The 12,234-nt window shown below is 36.6% G+C and overlaps 1 protein-coding gene across 1 annotated transcript; it reads left to right on the plus strand.

Annotated features, from left to right (window-relative positions):
• The first annotated feature begins 7,011 nt into the window (after positions 1-7,011).
• On the plus strand, positions 7,012-9,049 carry LOC120629325 (lipase 3-like). Its single transcript, XM_039898239.1, has one exon. The coding sequence runs from the start codon at positions 7,156-7,158 to the stop codon at positions 8,641-8,643; it is 1,488 nt and encodes a 495-aa protein (XP_039754173.1). The 5' UTR covers positions 7,012-7,155; the 3' UTR covers positions 8,644-9,049.
• The last annotated feature ends 3,185 nt before the right edge of the window (positions 9,050-12,234 follow it).

Consider the following 12,234-nt stretch of genomic DNA (forward strand, 5'->3'; position numbering starts at 1 on the left):
ATGTCATAGAAGTGAGTATTCAAAGATATTATTGCCTGCCGAGTGACGTGACTGCTCTCTGCTACAGAACACACAAAATTTAAATTAATAGAATCTAAACATCGATGCATTTCTATTAGGTTTTACTGAAAATCTCTGAACTTAACTAAATTTACCCTCTTTCCCCTAAGCTGATGTTTCTGTACTCATTGTAACTATTTTTTCCTAAGATGTGCTGCAAGAGAAATAACTGTACGAAGTTGTTATGAAAAATACGCAATGACAACCATAACATCAGCTGTGCTTAAATTGAAGGTCAAATACGGTCAAATACAGTCACATATTAATATATCAACGGCATTAAGGTTCTGCATATATTAAAACGATCCTAAATTTCGGTTCACAAAACTTACTGGAAGGCTTCAGGGGGTAAGATACCGGACACCACTTAAGTCTCAAACATGGGGAACAGGGTGGAATGCTACTTTTATAGGAGAGAACAACCCATCTGGCAATGGAAGGCGACCCCTCAATCATAATCATCACGTCAACAGATTGAAGTCCACTGCTGGACATAGGTCTTTTGTAGAGAGTTCCAAAATCCACGGTCCTGGGCCGCTTGTTTCCAGCGGCTCCCAGCGATTCGTTTGCGTCTGTCTACCTCGTTGGGGGCCGACCAACGCTGTGTTTATTCCAGCACTGCAACCCCAACGTCCATCGGTTCTCCGAGGCTATGTGCCCCGCCCATTACCACATCAGCTATGCGACTCACTGAGATATGTTCCATCAATAAGTACATTAAAAGTACCCAACTTTCAACAGAACCTTCTACAGTAGTGCTACTTCTATCACAATGTTTCTTGGTGGTTAATTTATTTTAGTTTATGTACAACTGAATAAGAACCTGTCACTGTTTAGGGTTTCTTGGGGTCCCATTCTATAATAATCTACGCTTTGTTAACGCGTACGTGTGAATTACGAACAAGAAGAGTTGCTTGTTTAACAGGGCAAGACTAATAATATACTAGATATACATAAAAGATTTAGCGGGAAAAGTATTCGGGTTTTTTTTTTTTTTTTTTCACTAATTTATCTGTTAATATTGATTAAAGCATATAATATCAATGCCCTTACTTAAAATAAGATATCCCGCTATTTTTATTGTATTTTTTAAACGTTAAGCACGAACGCATTGGCTTTTTTACTAGTAGACAAAAAAAGGCTCGCAATTCTTGACTGAGAATATTTTTTTTTTTGCAAATCTAGTATAGTATTAATCGAAGGGTAAAGGTAAAAATCTTACTCTTTAATCCCAAAAAATGCGGGGGTTTTTTTTAAACAAAATATTATTGTTAAAACAATACCATTTTTTTTAAAGTATGGAGTGAAAAATATTTTTGTTAGTTAAAAAAAATATCAACTCTGTTTCGATGTAAAAATATTATACATATATAAAAATATATTATTTAGAAGTAATTAAATATTAAATAATATTATAATATTATCGATAATAAATGAAAATTTGTAAACTAATGGTTATTTTAGTGATATGTTATATTATACATAATATACATATATTATTATATAATAATACAGTATGATAGTTTAGTGAATACCACGCAAGTGAAAATGCTTAGAGTAATGTGTAACTTAGCATTTAATATGTGAAAATATCTGAGGCTTTAGGACGATGTGTTTGTATTTGTGTAGCGCTCCCAATATTCGAATATATACGCGATCGAGCTCACTCAAAATCGGCTTAGCCGACCAGAGTTTTGGTGAATAAATAAATAAATAAATATATATCGATAATGTATTTGTTTTGTGTGTACGTTATACATATTATGTTTGCCCTTTAGTGTCTTCAACGGCTGGACCGATAATGATAGAGTTAGGTCAATGCTGTTTATAATTCTTTCGCATAGGAATTTGATTGCGCGTCTGTCTGTCTGTGTGTGTGTGGGTGTGAGATTATGTGTGTGGACGCTTGTGTAATATTTGAGAGTTGTGAAGTTTTCATTTTAGATTTTTATAATTTGGTTTTAAAGTTAAATCTAAATAGGTCTAGTGAGTTTTCGTTTCTATTGAATAAATATACCAAGTTTAATGACAAGGGAGCGATTACGGCATAAAAACGTGTAATGGAATTTAAAAACGTTTTATAAGGGATGAATTATGCAGATGGTTGTTGAAACTTGATTTGAATATGGACTGATGGAGGCTTTGTATATGAATTTTAACGTATGCACTGTATTTTTTTTTTTACTGTCAAACGTTTACTGCCCCTTTAAAATATCCATCTACAGTAAATATCCTAAGAAATATTTAAAATATTTAAAGTTTTCTAGGTACACTGGATAAAAATGTAAACATTTAGAAATTTAGGAATATGGAAGCATATTATCAAATTTAAATATCTGTGCGATCTGCATTAAACGACCGAAACTGATAGAATCGGTACCGTCGCCGCACCGCTTACACTCGGTACAGAGTACTTCTTATTCACCAAACCATTAATATTTTGTTATTGTAGTTACATTGTGAGTTTGGGTGTGTGTTTGTGCCCATCATTGGGGCACTAACAAACTGAGGATACCATAATTATGAGTATGGTGAGTTGGTGTATTTTTTTTGTCTCCTACGAAGCAAAAAAGGACTGTTCCCAGGAATTTAATTCAATTTTTAATAACTTATATTCATTTTCGGAGACACATTCGGAGGCTGCATGTCATCTTATTAAGAATATCAAAGTTTTAACAACTATCTCCATATCGCCATGTAGTCAGCTACGTAATTTTCTTTAGTTTTTTTTTTTGTTTTTTTTTTTATTTGGGAAACTGGTGTTTCGGCGCATGTGCGCTTTTGTATTCATCTGGCATCTCAGGACACATATTTGACACTTGAGTATTTCGTGTATTCGGTGATTTAACACGACCTTTCTCGTTGTGAAAGTTTCTTCAAGATCGGTACAGTAGTTCTTGAGATTAGTCCTGATCTCCTGACAGAAAACGTGTTTGTAAAGTGTTGCAAAACTAATTCCAAAGGAGGGACGTTAGAAACGCTGTCGCTCGTGAAAGACATGCTAAAACGAACACAAAAAGGCGGTCTTTAAGCTGGACTAGGGCTCCACAGTTCAACTGTGTCTGTCCGTCTGTCAGCATCTCGGTGATAGTTAGACAGTTAAAATTGTCACAGATGATATAGTGTTTTTGTTGCAGCTATAACAAATAATACTAAAAAAAAATAAAGGGTCTTCCATACAACAGACATGATTTTTTTTTTGTTTATCACGTATTCGGTGAAAAATTCATCTAACTTCCTATTAGGAATGTAGACAACGAAAAAACAGGTTTTGTAACGTCCGTTTTTCACACGTTACGTGCGGAACCCGAACAATTGCAAATTATTATAATATGAAACCTATACATAACACTCAATCACAGGTTGTCACGACATTCGCATGTAGTTTCTTTCGATCGCCATTTTAAAAGGGACTGTAAAAAAATATTGTGGTTTAAACTAATGCATGTATTCGCTCATAGACGTCATATATATTGGAGCAAGCAAGTGTATGGCAAGGGTCGGACTGTCAACAAAATATATCCACCACAGCCAACGCCAAAAAAACATAAAAGTCGCCCCTTTCCAACCAGTACCAGTTGGTCAGTGCGCACGCACATTGAATTGACTCGCAAATACATGATTGGTTCATCTGAATGTCATGCAGCACGGGACCAGCCGCGATTAGCCGGCGACGCGGGGCACACTTCATAAGCCACACCCACCGAGGCTATGTTTTCGTTAGGGTTATTTTTGAGCAGTAGTTATGCTTCTACGTTCTTTCGCTCGCTGTGGAACACTCATTTCTATCTAACGAACACGGTTTGTGTGTTGTGTAGACACTCCATTTTTTGCATCACACACATGCACACATTTTATTTCAATGTATTCTTGGGATATATTGTATTGTTGTCTAGCCGAGTGTTTGCTCAGTATTCATACTAATATATTAGCTTGTCAGTATACTGTTCTATTGCAACTGAGGCTTAATGGTCTTCGTGAAATCGAAGCATCGTAAAGTAAGTATTAATCCAAATGCCTCATCATATCCCACGAAACCCCATGCGTGATGAGTTAATCAAATCTTACTATTTTTTACCATAACAATTACATTACTCTTAGATTTGACTCAACACGCGTGGCGTGGGTTGGGGGCTAATGTGTTTGTGTGACGGTCTGAGCCTTGCTTGTTGTGTGCGTTGTGTGTTTCCGCGGTAAGACGCGCGGAGTCAGTATGTATGATAGTATGTACCCACAGTTGTACCCGTATCTAATTTACTATTGACAAATTTTAAGAAATAAACGTATTTTATCTCCTTTTGCGTTTGGTTTTATTTCTACATCTGATAACCGTCCAGAAGAAACCGTTACTTGTTGAAAGTCTTAAGCTGAAACCTTATACAACGTGTAACGGAGTTGCAAAAATACTGTTGCACAAAAAGACTATGAGATGGAAAACGCAGAACATTAAAATAAATTAATATATATAATAAATTAAAATACATACTATGACAATATAAACATCGCCATCTAGCCCCAAAGTAAGCGTAGCTAGTGTCATGGGTACTAAGATAATATTTTTATGAATAAAAATACATAAATAAATATAATATAAAGATTGGCACACACTGAAGTTGTGGGATTCGAACACACGACCTCTGCCGGGTCCCTACCCACTATACCAATCGGCCGTCTTAAAATAAAATTCTATATTAAATACATGTTAATAGGACTAAATTATTTTATCAAAAACCCGGGCACGGCATTCCCGGTGATATGCCCAATGGAAGTCCGCTAGCACTATATCGCCATGTTTTTTGTCATATGAAAGAATGAATAAAATTTAAATAAGAACCCAACATGCAATATATTGTGTACATTATTCTACTAGTCAATCCCTTTTATTTGATACCCATATTGAGGCCATCTTGGATTTATACTATAAGTATATAGTATTGTACTAGTCAAACGCTTTCATTTGATACCCGTATTAAGACTGCTGTGAAATAATATGTAATCCTCCATTTTATCACAGCGGCTATCTTGGACCGATTTTCATCAAACAGCTAAGAAAACTACTAATTATCGGATCATCCGTCCGTTCGGTCGCAACGATGTTATAGACACACAGCCACTCACAAACACTTCAAATTTATAACGCACCCTCGGTTTTGTGTCGTGGTTAAAAAAAGTCCAACGGTATCTGTTTGGCATCGTACCGGAACGCCTAATCGCTTTGCGACACGTCTACATAGGATAACTAGCCACGGCCGATTCCTCCACCAGACAAGACCAGAGAAAATGCAATGCCTTGAATCGAACCCGAAATGTACTCATAAGACCATACTATTCGCCACTGCGCCAGGTCGTTACTCTACCCAACACTACAACAATAAAATAGACCTGTGAGGTAATTCATGTAAATTTTTTGCCGCTACTTCTTAGCCCTTGACTGCAATGTCGCCGTAAGTGATGACGCAGTCAAAGATGGTAGCGGGCTAACCTGTTAGGGAGTACGGTAGTCATACCACTACTCGGTTTCTACGCGACATCGCACCGGAACACTAAATCGCTTAGCGGCACGTCTTTGTCGGTAGGGTGGTAACTAGCAGCCGCAGCATCCCAGCTGACCAGACCAGAAAAAAAATCTGAAATTATAAATTCCCAAATTGCAGCACTCACCGTTGCGCCAGGAGGTCGTCAGTAAAATGCATTTATGTGTACTCAAAATAACGGATCTTTCGAGAATACCTAATAAACTAATTATGCAAGATATCGACGATATTATTCACGAAAGTCTAGACAAATATCTAGCTCATCGTAGTAGGTACTCAAATAATCTAACCCCAGGTCAAAGTAGCCAAAGGGGTTTATATGAATTCTATTTACGTGGATAATTATTTGTTATCGATTTCACAATAAATACTCTCATTTAATTTTATGTTTGGCTCGTGGCATAGTTATTTATATACGAAGTTATTTAATTACAAAACTCAAGAGTTATATTCTTGATGTAACATAGTGTTTTACACACATTTGTGTCTAGATATTGTTGTATAGTTATCCATAAATAATGTAGTTTCGTCTTAATATATTGTACCTAAGTGGCCCTTCCGTAACTACTAAGATGTTAATAAAATAAATAAATAGTATATAGTATTTTTATGTTTTTTTTGCAGTTTCTAGGTGCTTCCTCTCTACTAAATTCCCTGTTTTTATGACAATAGCTATGACTGTAATTTGAAAATATATAAAACTGGCTGTTGCCCGCGGCTTCCTCCGCATTTTTGGTTTTTTCATATATCATGCGGGAAAAGTCAATTTTTCCGATATAAAAAGTATCCTATGTTTTAATCCAAGATATAATCTATCTCCAAGCCGAATTTCATTCAAATAGGTTCAGTGACGGGCTAAACCAAATCAAACATAACTTTTAGAAATTGCACCTACTATGAATGTTTCTTCGCAGGTAATAACGCGTTATTATGTTGAACTTAGATTTGAACATTACATAGCCTAATTCTTCATGAGAGTAACAAGCTATTAAACATCATACTGCGACCTTTAGGACCTAAATGTAAGTAAAGGGTTGGCGATGCCATGTGGTTGGGTCACAAAATGAAAGAACGTATACGACAAATTCATATTATATGTTTGACCACATTCCATGTCTATCATCTTGAATGTATGGACATATTGTAATGCTTTTATAAGAAATTATGGTTTAAGCTTTATAATCGTGTGCTGTGGAAGTTTATTTGACTTTCTAGATAATATAATAATATATAATAAAATATTATTATTATGTCACATTTTTTAAGTAGATATCAATTTAGTTTCCAAGAAATATAAATCCACGAACCTACGTTTTTTTTTAATAGATCCGTAGGTTATCAACAACAAATTCATAATATGACGTGGGTAAGCACGTAAAAAATACCAAAACATTTTTTCACGATAAGCAATGGAAAAAACTATATTCGAGCGTACATTACGCAGAATTTATTTATCGCAATTATTCCTTAACCCTGCCAGGTCATCGCGAACACAATAACATACTTCACAGAGTATAACGCTCGTCTGGCCGAGGCTAGTCAGAATTAGCCGCACGCAACTATGAACGTATTATACTTATGTGTGCTCGTAGCGAGCGCCACCGCGCTTCCATTACAATTAGTGAATTGGACCTTTGAAATGAATCCCATTCAGAACTTTTCCGACAATATGAAGACCTTCTTCGAGGTGCAAAAGAATCGTGTCGAACAGGCTTTCAATGTGAGCTATCAAGAGGCCGTTCGAATGAAAAACTCAGTGAGCAATTACGTCGAAGATCAAGGAGGGAGAATAAGTTCGGATATTAACAATTACGTGGAAAATATTAAAGAGAGCGGACGGAAAATGACCGATTCGTGGTCATACCTTCAGGCCGAAGAGCCGGGAGCGCAAATGGAGATCCCAGACATGAGTTTGTCAGTACCTTCCATCATCACACGTAACGGATACACGTGTGAAACTCACACTGTTATATCTCAAGGTTACATGCTGAATGTCCACAGGATTCCTCGCTCCAAAGACGGCGTGGAAACTCCAAAAAAGACAGTGATCTTGCAACACGGACTCTTCGCTAGTTCCGCGGACTGGATACTAAACGGCCCAGACAAAGGCCTTGCATATGTATTAGCTAATGCAGGGTATGATGTTTGGATGCCCAATATAAGAGGGAACAAGTACTCCAAGGAGCATGCTGTATTGAAGAGCGATTCGAAATCATTCTGGAATTTCTCGTGGCACGACGTGGCTTTGTACGATCTCCCAGCTGTCATCGATCATGTAGTGAAACTAAAAGGTAAAGAAGCTAAAATAACATATATAGGCCATTCTATGGGGACTACTATATTATTCGCAATGTTGTCTTTAAGACCTGAATACAACGATATATTAAGTGCTGGGTTTGCTTTAGCTCCGGTTACCTTTCTCTCAGATCTACAATCACCTATCAAAGCCTTAGCACCAATTGCTAGCAATGTCGCATATATGGAAATGCTATACGGTTCACACGAGTTTATTCCAAAGGATTCTGTGCTGGGGAAGATGTCTAACTCCTGCGACGTCGATAACGTAGATTCTTTAGTGTGCAAGAACGTTATATTTTACATCTGTGGTTATAATGAGAAGCAGTTTAATAAGACTCTGCTGCCCGTTTTCTTGTCGAAATTAGGAACTGGAACGTCCTGGAAGACAGCTGTTCATTTTGCCCAAGAAATTACAGCGGGGGGAAGGTTCCAGCAGTTCGATTACGGAAAAAAGGATAATTTGAAAGTGTACGGATCGGAGCAGCCTCCTGAGTATGACCTTAGTAAAATAACCCTCCCAATAAAATTGTTCTGGGCAGAAAACGACCTTCTTTCTAGTGAAAAGGATGTGAAACTTTTATTCGAGAAGCTACCTTCAACCACGGAAATTTACAAGGTACCTGATCCAGATTTCAATCATTTAGATTATCTTTGGGCCGTCGACGCTCCTACTATAATAAATGACAAAGTATTACATTCTTTAAATAAGGTTTATACATCAGAATCTAATAACTTCTGGGGTTGGAGCTGAATACCGTTTAAACAGAAGAAACCCACATAAGTTGAGAAATTAATGGACTGAAAATATTAATAGGAACTTATTATAAATAAGTTGAATTATGAATTACTGAACTCAAATTAAATTGAATATTGCTCTGGTAGCAATAAACTTGGTACTTGCTATAGAGAATACAATAAAAAAACCAAATTAATTTACCTCTACCAAGTATCCTCTCAAGGAAGATGGTTGTGTTGAGTTAAAGAAAAAAAAGTAATATTTGCTCTTAAAAAGTTGGTAGGTATTGTAGGTGTCATGTAAAAAGAGGATGTAAATGTTGAAAATGTTAACAGGTACATGCGAAATAGTACCATTATATTTATTGTATATTTCAGATTTTTGGTATTTCTATGCATAATTAATAAGTCAAACCTGCTTACTGCTGGTTAGCGCGCTAAATGTATTTTGCCATTTTTTACTAAATTTATTGCTTACGCCTTTTTAATTCCTCGATAAGCTAAATAACTTATTGACAAAGATTTTGTTATTGTTTTTGTCATAATCATAATTATAATCAGTCGACAACATCAACTGAGCCTAGCGTGGGCAGGAGATAAATATCTCCCCGGGGATGGATATGGCTCACAAGTGTTAATAATATCCTAATAATATATGTGTAATAATAAACGGGGGTAAGCTTCTAATATTCCATGTTCCCGTGCTTTAGTAGTTGGACACGTTAATTATATGCCTTGTCAGGGGATATAATCGGGGGATATAATTTTTGTCTCCAACCTGTGCTAGCCCTGCTGCGGGACATAGTAATTTTATCAGTGTGGCGAAAGTTTGTCTTCATTTACTTTCAGCGATCTTTTTCTGTGACACAACATATCATACCTTATTATTAGTTATTTATTAAAATTTTATGTGTCCCTATTCATTTCGTTCCACAGGATAATATTATTTATCAGGAGGATATTATAGAATATACCCGATTTATTTTTTACTCTTTCACAGACCTTACCTTTCTGAACGGTGTAATTAATTATTTACCTATACTGTGTGAATGGAAACCTGAAAACTTGGAACAGTGTAAAGGTACCTCATCTAAAACATTAGTTGGAAATATAGTACCTCCTATGTCTTCAGGTACATTGAAATAAATGTATTATAATTACTATGTTAACCAAGCTTTTAATCAGGCAATCATATTTATGTAAATAATCTATTTTAATATTTTTGTAATAAGATATGTTACGTGTGAAATTATGAATATTTCTGTTCTAAGGAAATTTATAACTTTGTATGCTTGCTACAAGCCTAGGACTTAAGTTAGTAAATAATTTTAGAAATCTCTTAGTAGTAGAAAAATATGTATAAATTATACTATGAAGTAGGCAAATAATGTAAAACCTACTTAATTATACGTAATAAGAAAACTAAAATATCACTGAAATACCTCTTTTTTATATTATCCCTAGATATCTAGTAATGTAAAAACTAAAGTTTGTTGAGTGACGTGACTACTTCGTCATAGGAAGGTAAGTTCTTAGAATAGTTTTTTTGATGATTCTAAAGAAATTAATTAAATTAATGATCATCAACCGTAGCGCATTAACATCCTAGTGCTGGGCACATACCCACCAAACTGCTCCAATGCGGATTGGTGGGCTTCAACGACTCTTATCACAATAAATTCATAATAACCGTTACCGACGCTTCTCTTCACTTCACTTGCTCCCCTTGCTCCCCTTATGCCGTGTGGTTACGAAATACCAGAATACAGTTGACAGACCTCCCTGGCGCAGCGGTGATCGCTGTGAATTTAAGTAGAAGGTCCCGGGTTCGATTCCCTGCAGGGTTAAATTGGGAATTTATAATTTCTGAATTTTCTCTGGTCTGTTCTGGTGGGAGGCTTTGGCTGTGGCTAGTTACCACCCTACCGACAAAGACGTGCCGCTAAGCAATTTAGTGTCCCGGTGCGATGTCGCGTAGAAATCTGTTAGGGGTATGACTACACAGGTTAGCCCGCTGCCATCTTAGACTGTATCACAACTTACCACCAGGTAAAATTGCAGCTAGCAAGGGCTAACTTAATAAAAAAAAGCCGGCAAATGCGTGGCGAAATCTGATTTGATATATAAACGTTGTGATTGCGTTTTCTGTATTACAACATATAGAATATGAAAACGTAAAAAAAAAACATAAAAAGCGGATTATGCAATACTAAAGCTTGGCGAAAAATGTACTCTGACATGTTTTTTGGTGTAGTTTGGTAAAACAATTGCAACTTTTTCGGTTAAAATGAAAGTTTTAACGAGAGGAACTGTTTCAGCAGAGAACTCGCATCATACTCACAGATTACATTTGGATGCAAATGTCACCATTTATTATCTAGAACTTTTATCACGGTTATGCCGTGGTTCTAATAATGAGTAATATTATTTTGTTTATCGAAAACAGAAATATTTTAGTACCTGTACTGGTGAGCTCGGACAGTAGTTACTGTATTTCATCCCAGATAACGAGAGTAAGGCTTCGATCATGGATTCAGGTTGGACCTAGGCTATTGGCATTGTTCCCGTGCGTTGGGGAGTTTGTTAAGCTCACAATATCTAATCCAGGAGTCACTATAACAAATCAAATTCAGGGGTCATAACGACAAATCCGATCCAGAATTCATCACACCACATCTAATCCAGGAGTTACTAACAAAATACCTGATCCAGGAGTCAAAGCAATAATTTCTAATCCAGGGGTCACTACAATAAATCCAATCCAGGGATCATCACAATAAATCCAATCCAGGCGTCATCACGACAAATCTGATCCAGGAGTCAAAGCAATAACTTCCAAACCAGGGGGCACCATCATAAATCCAATCCAGGGGTAACCACAATAAGTCCAATCCAGGCATCAAATAAAATCTACGCACAGAGAATTGTGTCATCAATAGTAACATATTCAAAACGTGAATAAAACTAAGGATTGCTACGACCAATATGTCATTATTAAAATTCCCTCTCATTACAACAAATAAGTTATTCCCCTGCAGTTCTGACGCAGTGGCGTGACGCCCTCCAAACTCAACAACCTACGTGAGTACTTCACGTACGTGGTAATAACAAATACTTGTTATGGGGTTTATTGTACACTCGTGTGAAAAGCTGATACTCCATAGCTGAGTACTCCATTTACTTATAAGATAAGTGTCTTGACAACATAAATAGAGCAAAGTAAGTATCCTGCAGTTTACCTAAACAAATCCCTTCCTGGGGGGTATTATTTTTTTAATAATTAACCCACCAATCAGATTAATTCAGGTAAGTGGTAAGTAAAAATCCATCCCCTACATACTTTGCAGCGTATGCCAGATACACGTCTCACAATTCGGGCAGCACATTGCAGGAAGCAGTGGCGTACATAGAGGGTATGCACAGGGTATGCACAGGGTATGCAGATGATACAAAATGAAGGAAGTCTCCAATACTAGTCATAAATACTTCCTCCTCCTTAGTCGTTCACTCTTGACACAGTGGTCGTGGTTGACGATGGTTCTTTTTCTTTGCCTACAGCAGCCCGCGCGATGCGCCTCCACTTGTCACGATGGAGGTTTGTGTTGTA

This window comes from Pararge aegeria, chromosome 14, assembly GCF_905163445.1.
Source record: "Pararge aegeria chromosome 14, ilParAegt1.1, whole genome shotgun sequence".
Lineage (NCBI taxonomy): Eukaryota > Metazoa > Arthropoda > Insecta > Lepidoptera > Nymphalidae > Pararge > Pararge aegeria.